Source organism: Felis catus, chromosome A1 (assembly GCF_018350175.1).
Source record: "Felis catus isolate Fca126 chromosome A1, F.catus_Fca126_mat1.0, whole genome shotgun sequence".
Taxonomy (NCBI): Eukaryota; Metazoa; Chordata; class Mammalia; order Carnivora; family Felidae; genus Felis; species Felis catus.
Genome location: NC_058368.1, coordinates 124916831 through 124944368, shown reverse-complemented (window position 1 = coordinate 124944368; position 27538 = coordinate 124916831). Strand labels below are relative to the sequence as shown.

At 39.7% G+C, this 27538-nt stretch overlaps 1 protein-coding gene across 7 annotated transcripts in view; it reads right to left on the bottom strand.

Moving 5' to 3' along the window:
• The window catches only part of MAP3K1 (mitogen-activated protein kinase kinase kinase 1), a 76557-nt gene extending 49050 nt beyond the window's left edge, over nucleotides 1-27507 (bottom strand). For 3 of the 7 annotated variants that reach the window (XM_003980973.5, XM_045060837.1, XR_006600268.1), the window contains exon 1: nucleotides 26994-27506. In XM_003980973.5, coding sequence (XP_003981022.2) covers nucleotides 26994-27475 — 482 coding nt within the window. In that variant the 5' untranslated portion in view covers nucleotides 27476-27506. Of the gene's footprint in view, nucleotides 1-11266; nucleotides 11293-15316; nucleotides 16170-25928; nucleotides 26475-26993 lie in introns of those variants that run through there. The other 4 variants (XM_019834413.3, XM_023256730.2, XM_019834410.3 and 1 more) reach the window with 4 other exon arrangements.
• Nucleotides 27508-27538: the final 31 nt, after the last annotated feature.

Sequence of the window (27538 nt, the reverse complement as noted above, 5' to 3'; positions counted from 1 at the left end):
ATCACTGCAACTTTTTTTTTAAGATCTGCTGTCTTAGATACAATTCATTCCTCAAACTGAAAAAGTGACTAACCTTTGGTTAATTACATCTGGTATTTAGGACACAAACTTGACATATTTGAATAAAAAACAAACATTTTATATGGAATAAATTCTAATACCTTACACAATGTATATATGATTTTTTAGTTCCAGATTTTAATACAAAATGTCATTCCTCTGTGGGCTGTACAATTACTCTGTCTATATCAGCAAGTATAAATCAATCTAGTGTACTGTCTAGCTCTTCTGGTAAGAAAAAAATTCTCTACTTATATAGTCCAATAAACATGTGGAAAAAGCTGCAAATGACTGACGCCTAACAATAAATTAAGCCAAAACACCACAAATGTGTCAATAAACTACAAGTAATGGCCATGTAAAATTCTCAAATAAAATATTTTAATTCTATTACTGCTGTGTTTGCTAGTGTTCACGTTCTCAACCTTTCACTGATGAGATGACATCTTGTTAATAACTATAAAAGTACCTTATGGATTATTGTGAAATAGGTATTTAGATTTCCAACTTGACTTCAGGAATCTCCTCAAATGACCTACAGCCAAGTTGTGATCAAACTACTTCTGTACTAACATTCTAGGTGACTGAGGTCTCCCCCAGTAGATGTTGACCAATTTCGTATGTTCCTTATTCCCCTTCAGTTATTCCTTGGCATAATTTCTTCCCAGACATTTGCTCACCTATTCCTACTCAATGAGTGTCCACATACCCATCTTGAAACAAAACAAAAACTTTGGGCCAGTGAGTACATTACAATCATGGGAAGGTTTTGAAACTTGCAAAGTGCTGAATCGTGTTTAGGTTAAGGTTTTATTTTCTGCAACTGGTTTTGATGGCACAAACCTCCTCTAAGAATACTAGGCACACCTTATTTAATCCACTGGAAGATGAGATCAGGAGTGAACCTAACTTCTTTGTTCTTTGGCTGGCATAAGCTATCTATATATAGTCGAAAAAACTAAGAATTCAAAGTGAAACAGAACATTCTAGAATGGAATGAGAAGAAAAAAACTTCATTCAGCAGGTGGCACTCTTTCCTTAAAAATGTAACCTAAGTGATTATTACTATCAAAGATGTCATCTGCCCCACTAATCACTTTAAAGAGAAGGTACATTAATTCTGATATCCGGTCCCAAATATAGTCTGAATCATTTCTGTCTGTCTACCTAAATAACGTCTTCCTTATTTCAACAGAATTCTGGAGGTGTTCCTGAATATGCCAATTTCTTTTCACTGTAGCAAAAGGTACAATTTAGTAGAATCCAATAATTGCATTAATTTTAAAATGGCAGGTTTTGACTTATGACAGCCTAGTACATTCTTCAAAAGACAGTCATTTTAACCATCTCTAATTTTAATTAACTCAGTTATAAAAGAATGATCTGAATGAAAATGGGGCAAAAGATTATACATATATAAATTGTATTATTGTGTTATTCCTGTTTTATTATTTTTTTATTATTTATTTTTAAAAAATGTTTATTTATCTTTGAGAGACAGAGAGAGACAGAGCGTGAGTGGGGGAGGGACAGAGAGAGAGGGAGACACAGAATCCGAAACGGGCTCCAGGCGCCGAGCCGTCAGCCCAGAGCCCAATGTGGGGCTCAAATCCACGGACTGTGAGATCATGACCTGAGTCGAAGCCTGAAGCTCAACCGACTGAGCCACCCAGGTGCCCCATGTTATTCCCATTTTAAATCATGGCAGGCACCAACTCTTTTTCCTAAGCATGTATATGAATATTCTTTTTACCTGGAATAACTTTGACTCAATTCATCACCATTCTGGCTGATATGCAACCTCGAAACTTTTAGGTTGAAAAATGGAAACAAAGCTGACAATAAAATGTGAGTTTATCTAGTACACAGAAGAAGGAAAAAATAAAAATAAAATTTGTCTAGTTTTCCTTGGCGTATCTCTTGGTCTCAATGCCCTGTAGTTGTCACCTTACCACTCAAGTTCTAGGGTCATCTCTACCTTAGAGAAACTGTCCCAGAGGCTGGCTTTCAGTCTGAGTTTGGAGTGAGGGATAGATTCTTCCATCCCCTCTCAGCAAATTGCACTATTAAAATGGACACTTATCTGTCTCCAACACTTGACTGTGCAATCCTTGAGGGCAGAAAGTGGGGGGGGGGTGTCTCAACATTATGTCCCCCACCCTAGCAAAAAGCTTGGCATATGGGAGATACTTAATAAATACACGCTGAATAAAGGAAAAGGCTGATCTTTCCCCTTGTGCTATATTTTACTTGAGGGTAAGACCAGGTCTTACTCATTTTCCATTCTAACATTATGGACCTTCAAATGCTTGGTACCTATACACGGCTGGCTGGGAGGAAGGAATGCCTTCCCAATATGAGCCTCCAGACCATATCTCTATGACCACGCTTTGTGGAAAGAATGAAAAGTGGAAGATTTCATCCCAGTAGAACACTAAGAGATGGCCGGTAAAAGAAGCCAAGAACCACAAATTTAGACATTTGTATTTCAGTGAAAAAAACTTTCCCAAAGTTTGGGAACTTGAGCATGACTCTCATTTTGTTAATGCCTGATGATTTTCCTGTGGTTAGTAAGAATAAAAAGTCTTGAAGGAAAACCCAAAAGGATTTGTGCATGGGAGGGGAGAGGCAGAAGTCATGAGACTACTATCTTACTAGGAAGGAACCTCAGAGGGAATTAGCCAAGGGGGTTGATGAATGGGGGTATGTCCAGGGAAGCGGCAGTGTTGGAAGCCCAAATCTAGGCTCCTCAAACATGGACTCTCCTAGTTTAGGGGAAAACAGCTGGTGGGATGCATTAGAAGCCATAGCATAAGCATGAAAAATAGACCATCAATTTCTAAAAGACCAATTTTATTCTAAGATTTGGGAGTGAGTTGCAATGAAAGTCTTTCATTGAATATATAAATGTGACTAGGGGCTCCTGAGTGTCTCTGTCGGTGAATCATCCAACTTTGGCTCAGGTCATGATCTCACGGTCCGTGAGTTTGAGTCCCATGTCGGGCTCCATGCTGATGGCTCAGAGCCTGGAGCCTGCTTCGGATTCTGTGTCTCCCTCTCTCTCTGCCCCTCCCCCACTCATGCTCTGTCTCTGTCTCTCTCTCAAAAATAAAGATAAAAAAAAATTTAATTAAAAAAAATACAAATATGACTAAAAAATAAAATTCAAATGAATTCAACGTTAGCCAATGACACAAAGATGTTCATTGTTCCAAACAAGCATTCTCAGGATGGCAGACTGCATGGGACACTCCTGGGTCCTTCAGCAGAACTGAATGGATGTCCAAAGTGTTCACAAATAAGCTAAAGCAGCTGTTCTCAACCGTGTTCCCATCAGTTTAATGTTTACATAAAGATATGACAAAACTTCAAAAAACTGTTCAGAGAGCATAATTTATCAAGGCCACAGCAACTAGCCATATATAAGCAATAAGTCACCCTCTACCTGAGGCAGAGAGAAGATAAACTGCATAAGTGCCAAGCATACACCATATCTCTACCACTTTCCACCAAAGAAAGCCTATCAGTTATATCTGTTATACAACAGAGTAATATTTATGGGGATATTTCTAAATATGTCCTAAACTATTTTTCTAAAAATATTTCAAATCTTTGATACTTTATTACCAAGAAAGTACTATGGGATCATACCCCTACATGCATCACCACACCACACCTTCAGCATCAAACTGTGACTGGCTACCAGTTAGGTATGCATGCTGACCAAGTTAAAACAGGACTGGTTATAGCACTGTAACCTACATTCTGTAGGTTACTATTTCTAAGAGGCAACTGTAAGTGACAATTAGGAAGAGGGTAGAGAACTATCAGAGCCACCAAGATGGCTTGGACAGAAAGCAATCTGCTGAACACTTGGGGCAGGGAAAGTCACTTAAAAAAAAAAAAAAAGTGTTCCCTGTCACCCTCAGGGAAGTCTGTAAGACATGAACAAACTGTGCATGTAGAAACCATGAAATGGGTTCCAAGTACAATCACAACCGTGTTTTGTTAGAACATAATGTCTGTAAGAGCAGGAATTTTTGTCTGTTCCCTCACTGCTGTATTCCTAGCGCCTGGCACATAGCCAGTTCTTAATAAATTTGTTGAGTGAGCGAATGTTTTGTTACACCATGAACTACAATAATTTAAACACAGAAAAAAATGCCTATCTACATATTTCATAACCATGGCAAACTTTTAATCACAGACTGGCTTCCTATTCACCATTCAGTCAAGTGCCCTCCCAGCCTCCTCCTCAAGAAACGTCTGTTTCAGAAAAGCACGCTCACTACTTGAACAACAAAACCTCCTCTCTTTGCTCCATCTTTTCAGTCTATAAGCATTCTCCCCTCTCCTAGCCTTAAAATAAAGACCAATCACATCAATCCTAAATGCTTCTTTGCCTTTGCTAACCCTTAGGCTTTCTCCTCTCTCCCCTTCCATCTTCTGCCAGCTTCTCAAGAGGAGCCTGTGCTTCCTCACCGCCCTGTTACTCCTTAACGAAGCACAGGTGCTCCGATGCCCACCACCCCACTAAAACTGCTGGTCAGAAGACAGTCACTACCACCTTCACATTCCTTGCCCAATGGCACTGCCACTGCTGACCATTTTCTCCATGGACAATGTCCTCTCCCCTGCCTTTTGGGTGTCATCTGTCCTGTAACATCTCCTTTGCAGGTTCTCCTCTGCTCTCTTCTGTGAAATCCTGGCACTTCTCAGAAGGAGGAATCTGAGCTAGGATTTCCCCACTACTCTTTCAGAGGTCCGGAAATGAACCGGGGCTGATCTATCAAGGAATTAAAATTGCCCACAGCAACTCCCCATTCATTCTTCAATCTTCAGCAATTGTGAAAGATTCTGAGCAACCCAGGGTTCAAGTGAGCAAAGGTATCCTTACAAACATTCATAAGAAGCCATGAAACTTCAATCCCAAAGGAGGAATTATTATCACTGTAATAAGATATGTAAGATTAAGCATATCTTACTTTCCACAAGTTATTTTCTTAAAAGATGTATATAAGTAAAATACACATAATAAAATCATTTTCAGGAGTTTGGCACTGCATCATTTTTGATTGTTTTCTTAGGAGAGTGTGTGTGTGTCAGCTTACATTTTTTATTAAGAGGCCTTTCTTACAGCACAACGGTATTTCTTTCTTCATCTTTTTTCTTCAATGCCTACATCATATGTACCCTAAAAAGATAATCAGTAGGCAGCATTTATGAAGTTGTCCTCATATCCAGTATATATATGAATACTGTCAAATCCAGGCAGAATGGACAACTACCCCTATTTTCTCCAAGAGTTTCTCCTGAACCTAGCTACCAGTAGTGCTATAACCAGTCAGAGGACACAAGAAGTCAATCATCTTTTTACCTCCCCAAATGAGTTCCTAGCACAGTAGTATGCACACAGTATGCCAGTAAACATGGCCTGAGTTGAGGTGACAGTTTAAGTTTCTACAAGGAGCACGTATGTAAGTTTTATAGGACAGCAAAAACATTACTATAATTTTTAAGAAAACAAAATAAGGGAATAAAAGACAGTTAAGGGCAAAGATATTTATCTTGCCCTGAAGGAGATTTCATTTTTACCTGACTGGACTTTCTATAGTTAAAGATAATCGCCTTTGTTAGGGAGGCATAGGGTCAGGGAGATTACTGAATTTTCTCAAAGCCACTAAGCTCTTCTAATTATCAAAGAAGATGTCTGCTGAACACAAAACAAAGATTCCACATTTGGGAGGCAGGCATTTGTTAACTTACATTACTAGTAGAGAACAAACATCAATAAGAGAATAAATGGACTAGAATTCACTTAGGCATACTTCTATATTGGATGTTAGCCTTAGATGTTAATATCTTTACTCAAATTAGTAAATAGGCATAACCAACAATTAAATTACACCAACCAAAAAAAATGCTGAAGTCTGAATTGAATCTTTATTTAAAACCACTGGACATGAAAAATATTTTTTTAAGACCCACTTACACAAAGAGTTCTAATAACTACATTTAGGTGTAAAGAAATAAATTTCAAAATGCCTGAAATACCCAAGGCAGCTACCTTGGAGCATGCACTAGGACACTCAGGTGCAAGCTGAGGAGAGGCGGCACAGGAGGGAGTGGGTGTAAATACAGAACAGAGGATTACTACTCTGTCTCTTACTACTTCATTTGCCTGGAGAGGCTGCCTAACTCTTGTGAGGTATCTCCACCAACTATATAATGGGAATAATGGCAGTGTCACAGGGTGCAGGGGAGACCAAGTCTGTGCGTGCACTCTGTGAAGGGTGAAGGCTCCACGGTGTTAACAATGACGACTTCTAATGCACGTGCACTCCAAGCACATCCCCATTCTGTTGGCAAAGGTCTGTGCATTAAGAATCCAACCATATTTTGGGAATGCAAACTGGTGCAGCCACTCTGGAAAACAGTATGGAGGTTCCTCAAAAAACTAAAAATAGAACTACCCTAAGACCCAGCAATTGCACTACTAGGTATTTATCCAAGGGATACAGGTGTGCTCTTTTGAAGGGACACATGCACCCCCATGTTTATAGCAGCACTATCAACAATAGCCAAAGTATGGAAAGAGCCCAAATGTCCACTGATGGATGAATGGATAAAGAAGATGTGGGGTGTGTGTGTGTGTGTGTATGTGTGTGTATATATATATATATATATATATATATATATAAAGAAGATGTGGGGTGTATGTATATATATATAAAGATGATGTGGGGTGTATGTGTGTGTGTGTGTATATATATATATATATATATATATAAAGAAGATGTAGGGTGTACACACACACACACACACACACACACACTGGAGTATTTCTCGGCAATCCAAAAGAATGAAATCTTGCCATGTGCAACTACATGGATGGAATTGGAGGGTATTATGCTAAGTGAAATTAGTCAGAGAAAGAAAAAAATCCTATGACTTCACTCCTGTGAGGACTTTAAGAGACAAAACAGATGAACATAAGAGAAGGGAAACAAAAATAATATAAAAACAGGGAGGGGGACAAAACAGAAGAAACTCATAAATATGGAGAACAAACTGAGGGCTACTGGAGGGACTGTGGGAGGGGGGATGGGCTAAATGGGTAAGAGGAACTAAGTAATCTCCTGAAATCATTGTTGCACTATATACTAATTTGGATGTAAATATAAAAAAATTAAAAAAAAAAAAAAAAGAATCCGACCATATTTGCACCCTAGAGCCTACTCTCTTCTCTGGCACAGTAAACACAATGAAGTCTAAATTTATTTGTGTTTACAATTGGCTTTATTTTATACCAACTTCACATCACAATGAAAAATGTTAACATGGTTCAGTGATGCTTCCTGTGTATTCTGGAAGACTTAACCATAATTTAAATAGTCATAATCAGATATGATTTTTACTCCAATAAAAGGCAAGAAAAGGAAATAAATAAAAGATAATAAAATGTATGTGCTGGGGTTCCTGGGTGGCTCAGTTGGTTAAGTGTCCAAATCTTGCTTTCACTTCAGATCACGATCTCATGGTTTATGACATTGAGACCCACGTTGGCTCTGCCTGTCCTCCACTCATGCTCTCTAAAAATAAATAAACTTTAAAAAAATGTGCTGATGTAACTCAAACCTATCTCCTGATTTAAAATATATGTATAACGTATATAAAACATATATTTATATATATAGTGTATATATATGTATATGTGTGTGTGTTATATATATATATAAAAGATTATCAAAAAGGTTAAGAGCACACAGTCTTGGAGTCAGACTACCAGGGTTCACATCCAGGCTTCAAGGTCAACTAGCTGCCAAGTTACCTCAACTCTCAGAGTGTCTGCTTTCTCAGTTGTAAAATGGGAATAAAACTTCACAAGGATGGTGTAAGTCTTAAATGAGAGAAGCTATAGGATGCACCCAGTGGACCAGGCACGGAGGAAGTGAGCTATTACTGCTCTTTCCAATAAGAGCAGCACAGCAGGAGTGCGCTGCTGAACTAGGATGAGCTGATGGGAACTCAGCACTGGCCAGCCCCAGCCGCCTCAGCCCAGGACTCCACTGCTCCAGGTCTCTAATGCCACTGTGATACTTAGAAAGGCAGGTGCTTGCACTTTGGAATTCTGAAGTGCTGGGACCATAAATCCTAGTGCTGTATTGTTACCTTTTGAAAGCACGTTCATAGCCATCATTTCATTCAATTTTCTCAAATGCTTGAAGTATGAAAGACATTATTTCCCATTCATAGATGAGGACAAACTCAAAGTGGTTCAAGTACTTTACTCAATGGTCTGCACAGGTGGGAAGATAGTACTGGGTACAGGCCTGTTGGTGTGAGCTGATGCTAACACGCCGTCTACCACAATCAGCTCCTGGAGAGCAGGTTTGATGTTTTTCAACTAAAGACACAGAAAATTCCCTATACAATAGCTGAAAGGGGAAAGAAGGAATCAGATGTGTCCATAAACAACTCTTGAATTTGAAATGCAATTTGATTAGGCTTTTCATTTTAAATGAAACAGGAAAGAAAACTTCAATTTTCTATCAGAATAGTTTTCATTTTCAAAGTATTATCCACATTTTCTCACCTTTAAGTTGGGCTATTTGACTCTTCAGAGGTCAAAGAAAAATTCTTGTGGAATTCATTTGTTCCTAATTTTTTTCATTAGTCCTACTTAAGCAATAATAAACATCTTGAAATAGACTAAAATATTCACGTTTTTAAAGAATGTTTAAAGTTCTAAGAGAAAGTAACAGGTAATGATTCAAAATATCATTTAATAAGTGAAGTGAACATGCTACCAATTTTTTGAAAGGGCAGTCTAAAGGCCCCACTTGTAGTTAGTCTGATTAAACTTGAATCACAAAATGAATAATTAGAAACACATCAAGTTACAAATCAGAGGCTAAAAAAAATTTAGGCCTAGGTGTTTTGTGGTCCATCTGCCTCTGTCAGAGTCTAGCTATCCCGTAAGAAGCTGATCAGGTTTTGCAGTTCACTGGCCGTGAAGATCGATTTCAGTTGCTCCTGCCACTGCCATCACTGCCACCACCAGCAGCCCCTCTGTTCTCCATCCCATTCCTGATCTAGTCGCCTCTAAAAGTCTCAATGGCTGCTTCTGTGCTCCAGCAAGGGAGAACAGGTCAATATCCTGAGCAAGTCTTATCCAGAAGCAGTTCTCTGGTACCTGAACTGACATAAGCCAGGGATTCCACCCCGGCTTCAGCTGCAGCATAGCAGCGGACCCCTCTGATGTCCAGGATCCAGGGTGAGACCCAGTGATATTTTGCTTCTCAGACTTATACAGGGGAGACCCCAAAATAACTACTAGGCAGCAGGGCAGAAACTGAAAGCCACAGCAGCCAAGAGCGCTAACTTCACCATTTCCTCACAACAATCACAGGTGACATAATCCTGGAGGGGAGGTGGTGATGGCTGTCATGTCTTCACAGTGACCACAGTGTCCAAACCCCAAATTCTTACACATCATCTTAAGAAAACAAGATTTTATCCCATTTTCACAGGTAGAAGAGCTGTGGAAGAAAGGGCTGAAATTCTGAAATTATAACATTTCCAGGATATTTTAACGGTTTATGGAAAAAACCACTGTATTTAGAAAGATTTGATGCACACGGCTAACTAAGCATATGGGGGAAAAATGAACACTTAAAATATATCCCTTAAGCAGAAACTTTTTACGAAATATAAATATCAATTGTTTTTAATGTTTTATCAATGTTTTTAATGCAATTTCTCACAGTACACTTAAAATCAGTCCCAGATTAGCTATTTAAAAAATCAATAATTGATAGCGTATTATTTTTCTAGGTCTTTGGGCTAATTTCTGTGACAGATTTAAAAACAATACGGCTTCAGCCAATATAAAATGTAGCTCCTGTGCTCTGTATTCCCATGAAATAATATATTGGGGCAAAAGTAGCCCAAAGCATGAGGACAGAAATCAGCCTATGAAGAGAAGGATGGTATAACTATCCAAAGTGTACAGCAAATTGATCACAAGGGCAAACCCTATCAATGCTTAATAAATAATTTATAAAGTAATATTTATTTTTAATAAAGGACTAAGAAATAGAGAAAAAATGTGATTGCAATGGCATTATAGGAAACTTGCTAAGGCAAAGAATTCAGTGCAGGTGGCTTACTAACAGCAAGTCTTAGAGCCACTGTCCAGCACAAGTGAAAAGTCAAGACCTGTCTGTGTTTTGGGGGGTCAGGGGGCAGGGGACATGACATGTGTATGTGTTGTAGGCAGGGAATATTAAACAGAGAAAGAACTCAGAAACAAAAATTTCACCTTGGCTCGGTATATGGCCAACCATATTCTCTACTCCTATAAGAAATTTCTACTCATTTGCTTTTAGTAATTAAAATCTGTGACATTCAGTATTTTGGGGAACCTTCAATCAGAATAAAGCATTATATTACACAATTTAATTCTTAGCAAGTTGCTGTATTTAGAGATAAGATGACTTTCAGACACTGATGGTTTTAGATTTTATCACCAAAACTTGGCCCAGGAAGTAAGAGGGAGAAGAGAAATCAAGAAGTTTGCAACATAAACCTTTTCTCTTGGATGCCCAAAGTGTCTTTATGGATCTAATCCTCAAAACGGAAGGCTCTGTTCTCACACATCTCTGGCATTATTTAAAACTCCTAGAGAATCCTCTTGCAGTGGAGGAAATGTTCTACCATGCATTTATAAAACTGCAGGATGATTTCAGTTTGCATTGTGCAAATTGACAGTCTACCTGCCTTATTCAGTGGTAACAAAAACTTTTGCTAGTTATCAGTCACAATAAGCTAAAGGAATAGTGCTAATTGCAACTGAGACTCAAAAGAACTTTGCTCTATTTCTCATCACAGCTGTGTCTGTGGATAAATCAGGTGCTAGCAGCATGTAGTAAGTGCTCCCAAATATCTGAATAGCTGATCCCAACATTCAAAATCCAGGAACTGTATGGGTTGTGATGGAAGCAGAAAAGGTCAAGTATTCTTCAGTACCAGGAATCCAAAGACAAACAGTGATTAGTACTGGATGTGCTCAGCAATGAATTAGAAGCAGCTTCAGTTCTGTACATGAAGAATAGCAATGGGCAAGAGATTTTCTGTGGCTATGCTTCAAGTTGGTACAATCAACAGTGATTAAGTCAGTTAAAAAGCCTTATTCCAAACCTACCTGAAAGTCATATTCTTCTAGAACTTGAGCACCAAGCTATTAGATTAAAAAGAAAAAAAATTCATAATGAAATTCATACTTTCTAGGAATTGCCAACTCTGTCCAAATTATGTGAAAAGAACCCCCGCAATACAGTTAAATCTGAATTTTCAATATCAGGAAGCAATACAACTAAGTGTCACTGAACAATGCATTTTAAAGTTTTAAGTAAAAAAGAATGTATACATATGGGCATTTATGGAAAAACTTTACAAATTTAGGAAAAAGACAAAAGAGGGCTTTGTTCGTTAGAAGATATCCCTGGGGATATCCTTTCCTTATACAATTAAAGCTAAACCAAAAAAACCCAAAAAACAAAACAGCTTTTAACAGTATAGTTACCAAAAATTAGATTCAAAGTTACTTTCAAAACTCTTCTCTAACCATAGCTGTTAAACATGAACATGCTAATTACTCAGTCCTAATTTTTCTCCACTTTGCAAAATACTATACTCCCAGTACAGTTACAGGCTTTAAAAAAAAGTAAGGATTTTCTCATCATTTAATGTCAGTTAATAAACATGATTCCACTTTTCTAGGCCTTCATTGATTTTCATTTGTATTTCTTGTTAGGGCTGATATCCAGGTTTAAAATTTCAAGAGTATGTAAGTTCACAAAAGTAATCATTTCAGTAATTAGAACTAAATACAGCCACAAGCGGTAATTTTCAAATTAAATTTTTGTAAAGTTGTTAGATCTTTAAGGGAACCAAGAGATTATGTAAGTCACCTCTTCTTTTCACAGATGAGAAAACCAAACCCAGAAAACCAGCCCTATGTCCTCACAAAGTGATGAGAACCTTAATCTATGTACTACCAGTGATATGCTTTATCCCATATCACATAATTCTGAAAGTTGTGTTTTCCATTATTCTAGTAAATAATTTCAAAATAATAAAAAATAAATTCCTCTCAAGATGACACATAATCTATATACATTACCTTTTCTAAACTAATGGTAATTAGTAAGGTAACCTTGAGTGTCTTAACCTCATCTCCATTTGTACAAAGTTTTAACTGGTCTTCATAGTTATTTGCAGTGATATTCCTGACAGTTAATGAGTACTTAAAAAAATTTTTTTAATGTTTACTTTTATTTATTTTGAGAAAGAGCACAAATGGGGAAGGGGCCGAAAGAGAGACAAGACAGACAGACAGACACAATCCGAAGCAGGCTCTACGCTCTAAGCGGTCAGAATTAAGCCTGACGTGGGCCTTGAGCTCACAGGCTGTGAGATCATGACCTGAGCCGAAGTCGGATTCTTAACGGACTGAGCCACCCAGGTGCCCCTACTGAGTACTTTACTGGGTCAAGAATCATGCTTTATTATTTCATCTCATCACCCCACTCACACCATTTTTGAGGTGAGAAATATGAGGGTCAGAGAAGTTAAGTGACTTTCCCTGAGTCCAACGGTATTAAGTGGCTAGCAAGTCTGACTCTTAGGGCCCAGGTTCCTAATCACTACAGCCCAGTGTAGTGCAGTTCCAAAACCACATTCAGGTTCAAAGTGGATGGAATTTGTTTTGCAGGTAAACACCTCCCAATCTGTGGACCTCTGCAACTGTGGGAGCTGCTGGCCATGCAAGAGTCATAGCTTCCAGAAAGACTTGTGGCTGCAGACTACCTTGCACCAGCTCTGATGTAACTCCTTCTTTGGGCCTCCTGTTCCACTTCCTAGCACACTGTGGTTACCTGTAAAACTACAAAAGCTTTTTATTTTGCCCTAAGCACAGAGATCTAAGGATTGACCAGTGGGAGCAATAATGAAGCAGAGAGCTCTGCACGGCTCTCTGGGCAGAGACAGAAATCTTGTCCACAGGTTGGTTCCTGAGCCCCATGTACACTCTACTCTCCACCCATTTAGAGCTATTTGAACTATACTTGCAGTTCACTTATCAGCAGAGGGCCTGTGTCTGTTCCCCCTGCACCTCATGAAGTCTCCCTGTAAGCTCCTTTCACCTGTTTCACAACTCTGCATTCTTCAGAACTTGGCATGGACCTCCCATTTCCCTGAAAACCCTCCCTACACCAGTCTCACTCCCAGATGACTAAGAGCTGCACAACCCTTGTCATCAGTAGACTGTTACCTTGTTAAACTCCTTTACACGCATCATCCCTCTTGGGTCCCTAGCACCTTGGAGCCTGGTTCACAGAAGTCACTCAGAGTGCTCTTAAAGGCACGGATGGTGGTGGTGTAAGGGGGGATGACAGCACTGGTAATGGACATTCACCCTGGCAGGTTTACTACTCTAGCCTTTGGTTTTTCTGGAAAGAGTATGCAAAGACTAGACAAAAAGATATTTCAAATGACCCCACATCTGACAGGCCTGTCTTCCTACAGCCCATCGGCTTCCTGGGACCTTGCCTGAGGAGGCCAGGCAGCTGATATAAACCTTGTGATGATGTGCCCAGGACACAGTCAAGCCCTGTGATTGCAGCATTTCAGCATGTTTGTTCTCCTACGGGAGATGGTCTTGGATTATTCCCAAAGACAGCAATACATTGTGCGGCACCAAAATATTCTCCCAACATTGCACCTATGAAATTTTCACATAACCTGAAAAATCCGACTCACTTTATAATAACGTACACTTTACAAACAACTCTTCGTAAACACCGTTGTTCAGTTAAGACATGACTACATACACAATCACAGAGGAAAAACTGAAGAGGTTTAAAAGCAGCAAATCTATTTCAGATACTGAGGAACTTTAAATCAGAGTTCAGCAGAATTCACAATACAGTATTGACTTCTGCAAAAAGCCACACTTATATTTAGTAGAATACCAGTAATTCATTATTGCAAAGGGAGTAAAAACATATTGAAAACCATTTCATAGTGGAGATGAGGAGTATTCCAGATGGAGGAAACAGCACATTGAAAATAAAGACGGTGTCCTGAAAGGGGGAGCTAAGAGGGGAGCAGACCTGGTCACCAGGGGCTTCTGAGCTAGATTAAGGAGTCTGGACTTTATTCTGAGGATGAAGGAAAGTTCCGTGGACAGAAGTGTCAGGGTCATACCCTCACTGTAGAAGCCTCACTCTAACTACAGTGTAGGGAAAAGACAGGAAGACATGTCTAAAAGCAGGAGGCTGGTTAGGAAGGAGGCTTTGCAAGATCGGGATGAGGTGACAATAATGTGACCCTGGATTAGCAGCCGTAGGGTGAATTCCAAGGCTAGCAGGGAACTGGCAACAGTACAACTGGAGCCTGCTTGGATGCTGAGGATAAGAAAGCCAGAAGAATAAGAGCACAGCAATGAGGGAGACAATGGCAGGAGTTACCAACAGGCACCCAAAACAAGCAGGAGAACTGAGGGAGAGGATAGAAAAGCTGGGGGGCAGGGTGACAGGGATTCAGTGTGGACACAGGGCTGCAGCACCTGCCGGAGCTGCACCTTCTAGAGAAACTATCCCAGAGGCAGTAGGATGCAGGGTTCTGTCAATGAAGCCAAGACATTTCAGGGACCAAAATCAATAAGAATGAGTCAGCAAAGATATAGTTAATAATCTCCTGATATATCCTTTCTCTCTATTAATGTCTTTCTTTTAATCTTGAAATGTGGCTATTTAGGAGTTTAGGCCCTTAGTGCAAGAAAAAGATCTGGAATAAAGAAATGTATCTGGGAACTTCCAAATATCTGAGAATTTAGTATGTGATAAAGGGAATACTTTTAATCAATAAACAGTGCTGGGACACCTAGTTAGTCATTTGGAGACAATGAAGTTAGACACTGAACCATTCCTTACAACTTCAGATGGATCAGAAGTTAAAGTTTTTTTTTTAATACATAAAAATATTAGAAAATGCTGGTGAATTTGTATAACTTTACAATAGGGAATAGTAAGAACCATTACTTATATGGTGTTTACTGTGCACCAAGCACTCACTGTCTGAAGAGCTATATAAACACTCAGTCCTCATTATAACTATGAAATGGTATCTTCATCTTACAGTTAAGAAAAGTGAAATGCAAAGAAGGTAAGTAACTGCCCAGTTACACTACCTGGCAGTGGTGACACTCTGACTATAATTCATGCATCTGCACTCTTCAGTACTACACAGCACTGCATCTCTAGAAGGCCATGCTATAAGACCTAAATGCAAAAATAATGAAAAGAAAAAACTGAAATCTGAAAAGACAATTAAACTTTCTTTGTGGAAAAACACTCTTAACTGAAATTCATAACACAACACAAAAGTGGAGGAAAACAATTGCAATACATGTCAGAGCTATTCTAACATACAAAGGGTGATCACAAACCAACAGGAAAAAATAAACAGTTCTTACCCATGTATGAAAGAAAATATACCAAAGAAATAAATATGACAACTTGTCCAATAAATTATTATGACAGCTTGTCCATAATAAATATGGCAAGTTGTACAATGATGTTAAAAAGCTAAAAAATGCAAATTAAAATAAGAAACCATCTTTCATCCAGACTGGCAAAAAATGAAAGATGGATGATGTCCAATGATAGCCAAAATGTGGGGCCACGGGCACTCTCACATACCGTCAAATAAACAGAAATAAATATAAACTGGTACAATGTTTGATGATGCAATTCAGCTATACAATCAAATTTTAAATATCCATGTCCTTTGACTCAGCAATTCCACTTCTGAATATTTCTTTTATAGAAATAAATTCTCTAATACATAAAAATGCATATACGATGGCAGTCACTAAAGGTTAATATAACAATCCAAACACAAACAATATAAATGTCTAAAAACAGGAAACTGAGAAAAAAAATAGAAAACTGGCTAATGAGACATTCATATAACAGAATGTTATTCAGTCATTAAAAAGATAGCTCAGGGACGCCTGGGTGGCTCAGTCAGTTAAGTGACTGACTTCGGCTCAGGTCATGATCTCTCAGTTAGTGGGTTTGAGCCCTACATTGGGCTCTGTGCTGACAGCTTAGACCCCGCAGCCTGCTTCAGATTCTGTGTCTCCCTCTCTCTCTCTCTGCCCCTTCCCCGCTTACACTTGATTTCTCTCAAAAATAAATAAACATTAAAAAAAACGAAAAAGATAGCTCCATGTTTATCAACACAATTAACAAAATACTGTCAAGAAAAAGGCAAATTTATGGGGCGCCTGGGTGCCTCAGTCGGTTAAGCGTCTAACTTCGGCTCGGGTCATGATCTCACAGCTCGTGAGTTCAAGCCTCATGTCAGGCTCTGTGGTGACAGCTCAGAGCCTGGAGCCTGCTTTGGATTCTATGTCTCCCTCTCTCTCTGCCCCTGCCCTGTTCACACCCTCTCAAAAATGAATGTTAAAAAAAAAACCTAAAAAAAAAAAGAAAAAAGAAAATTTTGTAGTCTCCAATGTAGTCCTTTTTGTTAAATGATAAAGATACAAATTAAAAAAATAATTGTTCTATTGCTTTCAAAAGGGCTGTCCAATCATTTTAGTAATGAAGTTTAATTCTGTAAGTCCTGAATCCCAAAAACATTATTAGGACCTCATAAAACAGCACGGAGATGTCATTGTATCAGAAGATTGAAACATATTTTCATAATTCAAAATAAATTTAGATTAAAAAACCTAAAACTTTTTCAGGAATATTAATATCTACATTGGTCTGTCACATCTTTTATAAAATCTAAGTTTCAATTAAAATTATCTTATTTACTACCCAAGCAGAATTTAAGAATATTAATAGAAATCCAGAAGATAAAGAGATGCAGCCAATTAACCTCGAAGGAGAAAAAAGAAATGTGAATATGTTTCAAAACACTTATCACCTTAAAGCATACAGACTTTTCCAAGTAATTAAACCAAAAACCTTGCAGTCATTAAGTAACTTGATCAGTGTTAAAAAGTCAGAGCTTACTGCTTCACTCTTCACAGTTTAACTAGGAGAAAGGTCAGGATATATCCCTAGAGGTAGTGATTAAGAAGTATCGTAAAGAAACTGCAGGGTAGAATATGATTAAAGCCAACAAATAGAACAAAAAAGATTTTCCCACAGAGACAATCCACACGACATTTCTAATGAGTGGCATACAATTTTACGGAATTCTAACGGACTCTTCAATTATTTAGTATCATCAGGGCTATGTAACTACCTATTCTAGATAATTTAGAAGCTTACCACTTTAAGGATCAAAATACTTGCTACAACTATCTTGAATGAAAATCTTACTCAATATATTATAAACATTCTAATTTCCATTGGCTGAATAGAAAGAAACACCACAACTTTGTTATGATGAGCCACACTCGACATTATAAAAAACAATCTTCTTCATAGTCATTCTACAAATAAGGAAATTGGTGCTCAAGAAGTAATGTGGAAAGTTTTGTCATTCAAAAAATTCATAATCTGAGAAGCTATCCAGGTATGTGGAACAGAATGTTCCCACACCAGGTGTCCCCCAACAGCAATGCTGTGACATCCTCCTCTCCCTCCCTCTCTCCTCTCTGGCTGTCAAATCTCTCTGCCAGTATTGCTGCCATCAGGGAACCTGTCCCTCATACTCTTAGTCCTTCTAATTGGCTGCTTTTGATTGCTGTGTTTTAGGGACACCAAATGGACAAGAAAACAAGAATATCTTAAGTAAGTGTCTGTGAATCCTGAGCCAATGCCCTTGGAACTCTCATAAGTGTAAAATCAAAGAACTTCAAAGGACAGATTTTGTTACAGGCTCTTTGGCGGCTGAGAGCCTTTTTTCCCTACATCTTAGTGCTAAACCATGTTCTAGATAAGGGAGGCTGCTGGGTTTAGTTACCATCAGTAAACTTTAAAATGTTTTCTTTCTGTTACGTGGGCTCTTGGTTCCTGAAATCTCAGACAGTATTTGCCTAGCAAATCTCTTTAGTGCAAATGTGAACTTCTATTTACTACAAGTTGAATTACTATCAAAAACAGTTTAATAAATTTTACATGAAGTAGGATTATATTGGGACAAGAATCCTGGAAATGGTATTTTAAGTTTACATTACATTACTAGTTTGTGAAAAAGGAAAAATTACATTAATGCATAACATCTTTATGAGTATATCTATTCATATGAATACATTGGGACAAGAACCTTAAAACGATATCTTAAGTTTACATAACATTTTGAGAACTTGAAAAAAAGGAATCATTATATTAATGCGTGGCACCTTTATGTGTATATTTATTCATATATACATAAATATGCATACACACACATTTTCAGTACCCTAGTAAGTGCAAAAGAATTACATACACACAGTAAGCTCTTCTTACCTACAACAGATTACCATGCAGTAGAGCAGTCTCCCCTTATCCACTAGGAACACATTCCAAGACCCCCAGTGGATGTCTAAAACCAGAGATAGTACTGAACCCTACATAAATTATGTTTTTTCCTATATGTACATACCTACGATAAATTTATAAATTAGGCACTGTAAGAGTAACAGTAACTGATAGAATAGAACAATTATTACAATATAATTTTATAAAAGTTATGTGAATGTGGTCACTTTCTCTCCAAGTCTTACTGTACTGTACTCACCCTTCTTGTGATGATGTAACATGATAAAATGCCCATCTGATGAGATGAAGTGAGGTGAATGATGTAGACTTGGAGACGTAGTGTTAAGCTACTAATGAACTTTTTTTAAAAAAATTTTTAACGTTTTATTTAGTTTTGAGAGAGGGAGCATGAGTGGAGGGTGGAGGGAGGAAGAGAGAGTGAGAAAGAGAGACAGAGACAGACACACAGACACAGAATGTGAAGCAGGCTCCAGGCTCTGAGCTGTCAGCACAGAGCCCAACGCGGGACTTGAACGCATGAACCGTGAGATCATAACCTGAGCCAAGTTTGGATGCTTAACCCACTGACTGAACCATCCAAGGCCCCCCCCCCAACCCTTTTAAAATTTTTTTAAATGTTTTTCTTTATTTTTGAGAGAAAGAGAGAGAGACAGCATGAGAGGGGAAGGGGTAGCACTACTGAACTTGTGATGACAGTGCCAGAAGATGGAAGGAGGATCATCAGACTGCGGCTGGCTGACTGAAACCTCGGAAAGTGAAACCATGGGAAAGGGGGTAAGGGACTACTATATAGCTATTTCCCCCACGCCACATTAAGCTGTCCTACCTCAGTCAAAGCACTTGGCATGTCTAATAGTCCATATACCTCCCATGAATCTATCACAAACTGAGAACTTGGCAACAACAATCATCTAGGCTTTTGCTGTTTATTCTCAGCTAGGTCCAAGGGTACTGTGACCCAAGGCGACAAACAGATGATCCACTAGGTTAAACTTGCCATTATTATCCTTACTCATTTATTCCACAAATATTTACTCTGGGGGTCTACTCTGGGCCAGGCATTTGCTAGGTGCCAGGTCCCCATCCAGGCACAGGCACTGCCCACACAGGTCTTATAATCTTCTGGAGAAGGCAGCAATTCATCAAATGAGATAACAAATGTAAAATCACAACATTGACAGTAGAGAGACACTGTGCTACAAGCCAGTCTGAGAGACCAGGGAAGAAAAGCTTCCCTGAGGAAGTATCAGTGAGCTAAGGTTTGAACAAGGAAGTACTGACTTGGGACTGGGGAAGAGTGTTCCCGGCAGAGGGAGCATGCAGTACATGCCAAAGCCCTATGGCGAGAGGTGGAATGCTGAGTTTGAGGAAATGAAAGAAGGCAAGCCAGCAAAGAACAAGGGCAAGTGTGATCTGAGACAGCCTGGAGAGGCGCAGGGCCAGACAGGGCAGGGACTGGGTAGAGCATGTTAAGGATTCTCTGTTTTTAACCAAATAGAAAGCTTCTGAGAGTTTTTATATTTAATCTTATTTACTTTTCTAGAGGAAAATTGTTATAATCAGATTAACATTTTAAAGTCATCACTCTGTGGGCACCTGGGTGGCTCAGTCAGTTAAGGGCGTGAGTGTTGATCTCAGCCAGTCTTGATCTCAAGGTCCTGAGTTCAAGTTCTGCATTGGGTTCCACACTGGGCATGGAGCCTACTTAAATAAAATAAAATAAAAATGAAAATAAAAATAAAAATAAAAATAAAAATAAAAATAAAAATAAAAATAATCACTCTGGCCATATAATAAGGAGAACAGATTAGAAGGGAGAAAGCAGGATACAGGGGCAAGTCAGGAAGCTACTACATTAGTCTAAATAAGGGATCATGGAAGCCTGGCTTAAGGATGTGGTAACAGTCAAATCCTCAGCCTCTGATGGTGGACTATATACAAGGAGCTGTCAAGGGTAACTCCTAGGTTCTGGTTCTGCCATTCCATAAGCCGAGAATGTATTAGTAGAACAAGGTATAGGGAAAGTCCTGAATTTGATTTTAGATATCTGAGTATGGCTCTGTTACACAGACAGTTAGATGTTAAGTCTGGAGTTCAGGAGAAGTCATGGTTAGGAACTTCGGCAATCATTTGTGAACAGTCAATAATTGATCTCAAGGCATTAATGAGGGTAGGGATGGAGAAGACAAAATGAGAGAAGCCCTAGGATCAACCTGAAGATCTTCTAATATTAATGTTCAAGAGAGTGATGATGGGCCACCAAGCAAGAACTGTCAGGGTGAAGAAGATAATCAGGAGGATTACCCATCAGTCCAAATAACTAGCCACTTGAAATATCAGAAACTCATTTTCTCACTATTTGATACTTTGAGCATGGCTCTAATTACTTTGCAACTACACTGAGCTATTAAACTAATTATTTTGTTATACATAATATGAAATCAATCAATATGGTCAGTGATTGCTAAACACCAACTATTGCTACTAAATATCAAGCCTAAGAGACAGTTCTTGACTTCAAAACTTGCCTTAAGCTAGACCATGATTAAAATCACATCAAAGTAAATTATTGTAATCTTCAGATACACTAATTTAAAAATAACCACTTTGAGAAAATTAATCCATCCTAACATTTATGGGCACCTAACATTCATGGGTAGCAGACACTAGTCTAGGTACTGGGCAATGGTATAAATAATAAGACAGAGTTCCGCATTTGTTAACAACTGATATTTACTATTCAGAATGCTGTTAGACCAGTTTGAAGGTTATTTGATAATATATCAGTTAAAGGACTTATTTAGGCAACAACAAAAAAGTAATGATCACGTCTATTTGTCAAGAGTAAAGTCTCCACCCAGTGTCTACTCTCTCCTTACTCCACATACACTCAATATATTTCATGTGATAAACTTAGTTAACTAACTACAGCACTGTGGAAGCTCCAGGGACTTCCTCCATTCTTCAAGAGGTCTGATGGCCTCATTAATGATTTCCAGGTGACAGACTGTACTCTCAGAAATATATGCTTGGTGGTTATTAAGAACTTAACAGTTCTTGGCACTCTATGACATGTCAATCTATTAAACTAAACTAACCAGACTGGTATTCCAAAGGACTCCGTCACTAATAAAACTCCCTTCCATACCAAACATACCTAAACCAACTGTGATATGCCATAGAGTATATAAAGACAAGGATATTTTCTTGATTATCTTATGCCATAGAGCATAATTTACATTTCCCAATATTGTTTTCTTAACTAGCAGAGTTGCTGTTACTAATAATTAAGACTAAAGTTTAAAAGCACCATTGGCATATATTGAGTTTCTTGTTCCCCATACCTCCATCTTCTCTTTCAAGAAAAAAAAAATCACATCTGAACTTGCAGTTCTGTATATATTCCTCTTAAGAGTATAGCCAGAAACAGTTTGAAACTCATCTGTATCTAGATTTCCTTTTTCCATTACTGTAGAAATGGAAAAACTACAGCATATACCTGTCCTAAGAAAGGGGAAAAAGACCAAATGCCCTGCAGAAAGTAAAACAAAGCTACCACCCTTAACTACTAATCTGGAAGGCCAACTAATCCCTGAGAAAGTTAGGGAGGTACCATCATATTCACTGCATGAATACAGTGTGGAATGCTGTGGATGAGATTCAGAACACTAATTTTTAATCTGGGTGTCTCTCTGAATTCACATCTCTCTTAAAGCACTTAACATGGTACTGCTAACACATGCATACTAGAACCCACCAAGAGAAACAGAGACCACGCATTAATGATCTTTTTCTCTAATACAAAGACTATCATCTTGTAGAGATTCTTAAATGTTGGATGAATGAAATAAAAAAAGAACAACAACAAAGGAGCAAGGTCCAGCTAGACAGGAAGTTTCTCTCCATGTATGATGATTAGGATAAATGAGTGATTTTAATTTCAGCTTCACTTCCCTCCACTTCCGATTTAATACAGCACAAATCAAGAAATCTAAGAAAAACTCAACATGAATCAATTATTTTTCATGCCTAACACAATAAGGTGATCTAGTACAGTCTACTTATATTACATATACAAGGCCAGGTTACAGAATACTATGCAGTATATACATATAAAGAGACAAATACATTGGCAATGGCACTCAGTGGAGACCTATTATGTTTACTATGACTCCTGCAGAGTAACCTCCTCCTTAAAAATTACCAATTAATTTATTAATTTGAAAAAATAAAAGCAGCATAGATGGTGGAAAGAAATGAACTGTGGAGTCAGACTGACGGAGCTGTCTTCTAGTTATGGGATCAAAGGGCTTTAGCATCACCTATAAGTTTCCACCTCTTGAAAACAGAAATTACAAAGCCTTGGAAGGCTGTAACTTGTCTGACCCGCAGAAGGGAAGAAAGGTGACTACATAAAATGAATCCAAACATATCTGTATGCTCAATGAACATGTTTTAGCCATAGCTAAAATCCTCTTACATATCACCTGACTAATCTCACTGTTTTGCAACAAACCATTTACTTTAATTCTGTTCCTGATTACTTCTTTCATGTTAAAAATGTTCTTCAATTATTTGTTAGAGACAATGTGGATCTATTCCTAATACTGAACATTTGCTTACATTTATCTTCTGCCCATTCACATTTTTAAGTAGCTCTAACTTTTGACTTAGGATATGAAAAGAGGCCAGGATTGGGGAAAACCACCAAGTCTAAGGACTATACTTGGTATCTGATATAATCAAAACATTACCAAGGTTAGAGGTGCAATATACTATAGTTCGTAAGCAGCCTCTGGAGACTATTACTTTTCCATACCACGTTTTTCTACTGCCTTTATAGAGAAAGACCCCTCAACCCAAGAAAATGGGTTACAAATGCAAAATCGTGCTTTCTAACTCAGAGCACTTCTGAATGCCTCATATTTTCCCTCAGGGGAATCCATTCACCATTAACTGCCTTGCCACCCCATTATTTCTTCTTCTGGAATGTTCACAGCCAGTGTCAAGGACTGATGAGCAGACAGCCTAGGCAAGCTGTAGCTGGTTATTTTGCACTCGATGAAAACAAAGAACACTCCTTTCTTTCTATATTTTGAAATCTTCAAGTCAGTAAGTCAATGACCATTTTTCTAAGACAAGCAACATAGACTTGAGGCACTATGAGGAGGTGAAACAGTACCAATGAACAGGGCTACTTCCTGGTTTTTGTATCTAACAAAATGGAGTTATTAAAGAGTATTGGAAATCATACATTAAGGAATGTTGGTTAACCAGTTACCCCTGCCAAAATCAGATATGAAAAGAAAACAAAAGTTGGCAACAACTATAACTGATATTTTTCTTTCAGAATTATATTTAATAAGGATAATCTTTGAAGAATGCATTAATTTTCTTACTTGATTTAATAGAGAGTTTGGAGATAATTCATAACTACAAAACTTACAAATTCACATATGTTAGCTTATGTAACTCCCTCTACTGTTTTGTAAAATCGTCAACTTAATTTTTAAAACTTATTTTTAGGTAATAATGTTCCTGTATCTCCTCTAGTAAAAAAAAAAAATCACTAAATTATATTTTTAACCCAGTAGCTTCTAAAAGGAAGTGAAAGCTGAGGGCTATATGAGGATATAAAAGCAGTCTATGAAATAGCTTTAGTTTTAACAAAAACTAACATTAACAAGTACAGCATATCTTGTTCTTTCATGGGGCCAGCAAATTGATAGTTAGGGTTTTTTCAGTTACAAAAATAGGATAGAGTAATTATAACTACCAAACTCACAACAGCCTGTTCAATGGAGGATAACACTGCAATTTTTCTTCAAAGACAATAAATAGGAAGAAAAAGTTCCTAATTCTGTAATGTAAGTTAAAATCCCAAACCTGTGCGTGCCACTTTCAGGCACAAAACTTTCATGGTTTCAATTATTACCCTAAAGGAGAGGGTCAGACTTAAACTTTTCTATTTTTAATATGAGTATAACTTACATAATTTATACTGCACAAATATATTTTCTACATTTCCAGTTTCTACATCCAAAGGTCAAAAACCTGAAGGAAATTCTGAAATTAAAAATCATAGGATTCTCTTTAAAACATACAATAGGTCTTTAGACAGAAGGGGTCTCCAGACCCTTACTACTACTGAAACATAAAAATATTTCAAAATCTCAAGGCTAAATTTTCCTCCAGAAAGTACAAATGAAACTGTCAAAAAAGTAAAATGTAGAGTTCAATGAACTCTTTATACTCAAAGTATTTATACCAACAAATGCAAATCAATTTCAATCCCACTGAGAAGGAAATTGAAAGGAAAAATCACTATATTTCAAAAGTTTAGGGAATCAACATTTTGGTGTAAATGAAATTTGCAGGGATGACTTAGGGTGAACAAACAGCATTCTGGCTAGTGAAATTCATTTTTAAAAAGTGATTATGCTGATTAGCCCATTATTTCACACATTGCACAATTATAATCCACTCCTTAAACAAAGAGGGGGAAAATACCTACGTTATGAAATGCAAAAATTAAGCATAAATTACCGTTTCTGAATTCTACCTGCCTCCATCTTAGTCCTCTTATTTTGTGTGGAGACAACACTAAACAACTTCTACACATTATTTTTTACAGTGGTTGCTCTTCTATATTCATAGCTCTTTAATGACTAGAATGCTGGTACTAAATTATTTACTGTATTCAAAAGTTGCTTTCGTCAGAACAGATAAAATTAACTTCTCAAATTTAAGGTTTAATATTTTTATCTGGAGCTCATTTGTAGTATCAACTGCCTTCAAAGAATTGTCCTACTGAGTTTTTACTCCAATCTTCACGGAAGCAGGAAAATGTAGAGGAACTTAATTCTCGTAAACCTAAGTTATATTTACAAGTGCACACAGAAAACTATCACAGCCATCTCCTTTCAAGATTGCCATGGCACAGTGTTGACCATAATTTTTAGGGTAATTTGGGGGGGGGGCGCGACTTCCTGGTAATAAATGAACTGTGGCTTTAAATAAATAATCAAGCTCAAAAAAGTGCCAAAGAACTTTAGATAACCGAAACCAAGGATTCCTACTGTCAGATTCGTCTCACAAGGAAAAAAATCTAAGACAGTCTTTAACATACTCAGAATAAAGGTCAGGAAACTCTACAGGGCAATGGGTAACTATCACAAAAACATTTCCAGCAACTCAAAATACTCATCAAGACTGTGCTGTGCAAACACTAGTCAGATTTTCTAAAAACATGGATTACGGCTGTCACACTTAAAATAATTTCCTTTAACATAAAGATTTCCAGTAGCCAAAGAAAGGGTCAGGCCAAGAACGTCTAGTCTGTTACCTTACACATACCGTAATGCATTGGCACTACAGGACTATGTGAGCCGAAGCCAACCGCACTGTGACCCCTGGAATCCCTCAGTCAGGCGGGCGGCCCGCGCAGCTGCACCGAGCAGGAAGCACCGCACCCGAGCCGCGGTCCCCAGCCACGCCAGAGAGGCTGCGGGGAGCAGTCACCACTGCTTTGAAACTGAATGGCTGACACATCCGGTCCTGGCTCTTACACCACTCCGCCAAATGCAAACTTCAAAGGCCAATTTCAAACTCCAAACAGAAGTCACTCAAGTCTCAGTGGCGCTGTCCGCATTCCCAAGAACATGTGGAGCCCCTTGAGGGACGCAATGAGAAAAACCAACTCCAAAAATATTACAAGTCCCCGAGTGTGCAGTCTGCCCGCCCACAACGCTTTGACAGGCGTTACAGCGCCTTCCACCAGGAGCCCCTGTGGTCGTTCTGCCTCCGTCCGGGCCGGGCCCCGGGTACCTGCTAAGGGTCTCTGCCTGTCAAGGCCGGGAGGACCTCACCGCGTTCTCCTCCGTCCCGGGCCCCCCACCCGGCCTCGGGCTGGGCTTCCCACCCACCCCGCCCCTTTTTTTGACCACCGCTTGTTTGCAGGCTCTGGCCTCACCCCAGAGATCCCGGGACTCTCGTCTGGGGGCGCCGCCAACAGGCGCCTGCCCGCCCCCCCAGCCCAGCCCCGAGGGCAACGCCAGGGTCCCACGCCGGGGGTCCTCCAAGAGTCCCGATTCCGGAGCCCCACAAAGCCAGCCCGGGGCCCCACACCTTATCTCAACGGGTCCCTGCAGCGCGGCTCGCACGCCTGTCACATGTCTACAAACAATAACAAACTCTCCGGCACGTCCCCGCCCCGGGCCCCCGTTTCGTCCCGCAGGCCAGGTCCGGGGCGCCGCCCGACGCCGGAGGGGTCAAAGGGGGTGCCCGAGGGCTCAGATCCCGGCGAGCGGCGCGCAGCTTAGCTGCGCTGAGCGCCGGGACTCAGTGCGCGGTGTCCGGGGTTCATTCATTGCCCTCGCCCGCCCCCCAAGTCCCCGCCGCATCCCCGGCCGCGCAGCTCACCCGGCTGGGGCCGCTGCAGGAGGCGGCTCGGCGGCGGTCGTCCGCTTCTCCCCGGACTCGGCCCCCGCGGGGCTCGGAGCGCCGCTGTCCGGTGCGGCCGCGGGCTCCGGAGGTTGGGCGCCGCCACGGCTCGCGGTTCCGTGGGGTTGCGGCACGGCCACAGGCTGGAAACCGCTCCCGCCCGCCGCTGTGTCCGAGGGCTCCGGCGACGGGGAAGTGGAGGAGGACGGCGGTGAGGCGGCGAGGAAGAGCGGCGGCTCCGGCAGCTGGTCCAGCTCCACACTCCGCACTTTGCGCAGCTGCCGCCGCCGCCAGTCAGCCCGCTCGCGGCCCCCGCTGCCCGCCTCCCGAAGTAGCCCCGCGGCTGCTGCGGGCGCGCTGCTAGCCTTGAGAGCACCTCCACCGCCACCCGCCTCGGGGCTCGCCGCCCGGGCGCCCGGGAATCCCGACGACGAGGCGCGATTCCCCGCCGCCGCCGCCATTTTCTCTCGCGGGCTACATTCGCTCGGCCCCTGCGAGGGAGGGAGGGGGCGGGGAGAGTGCAG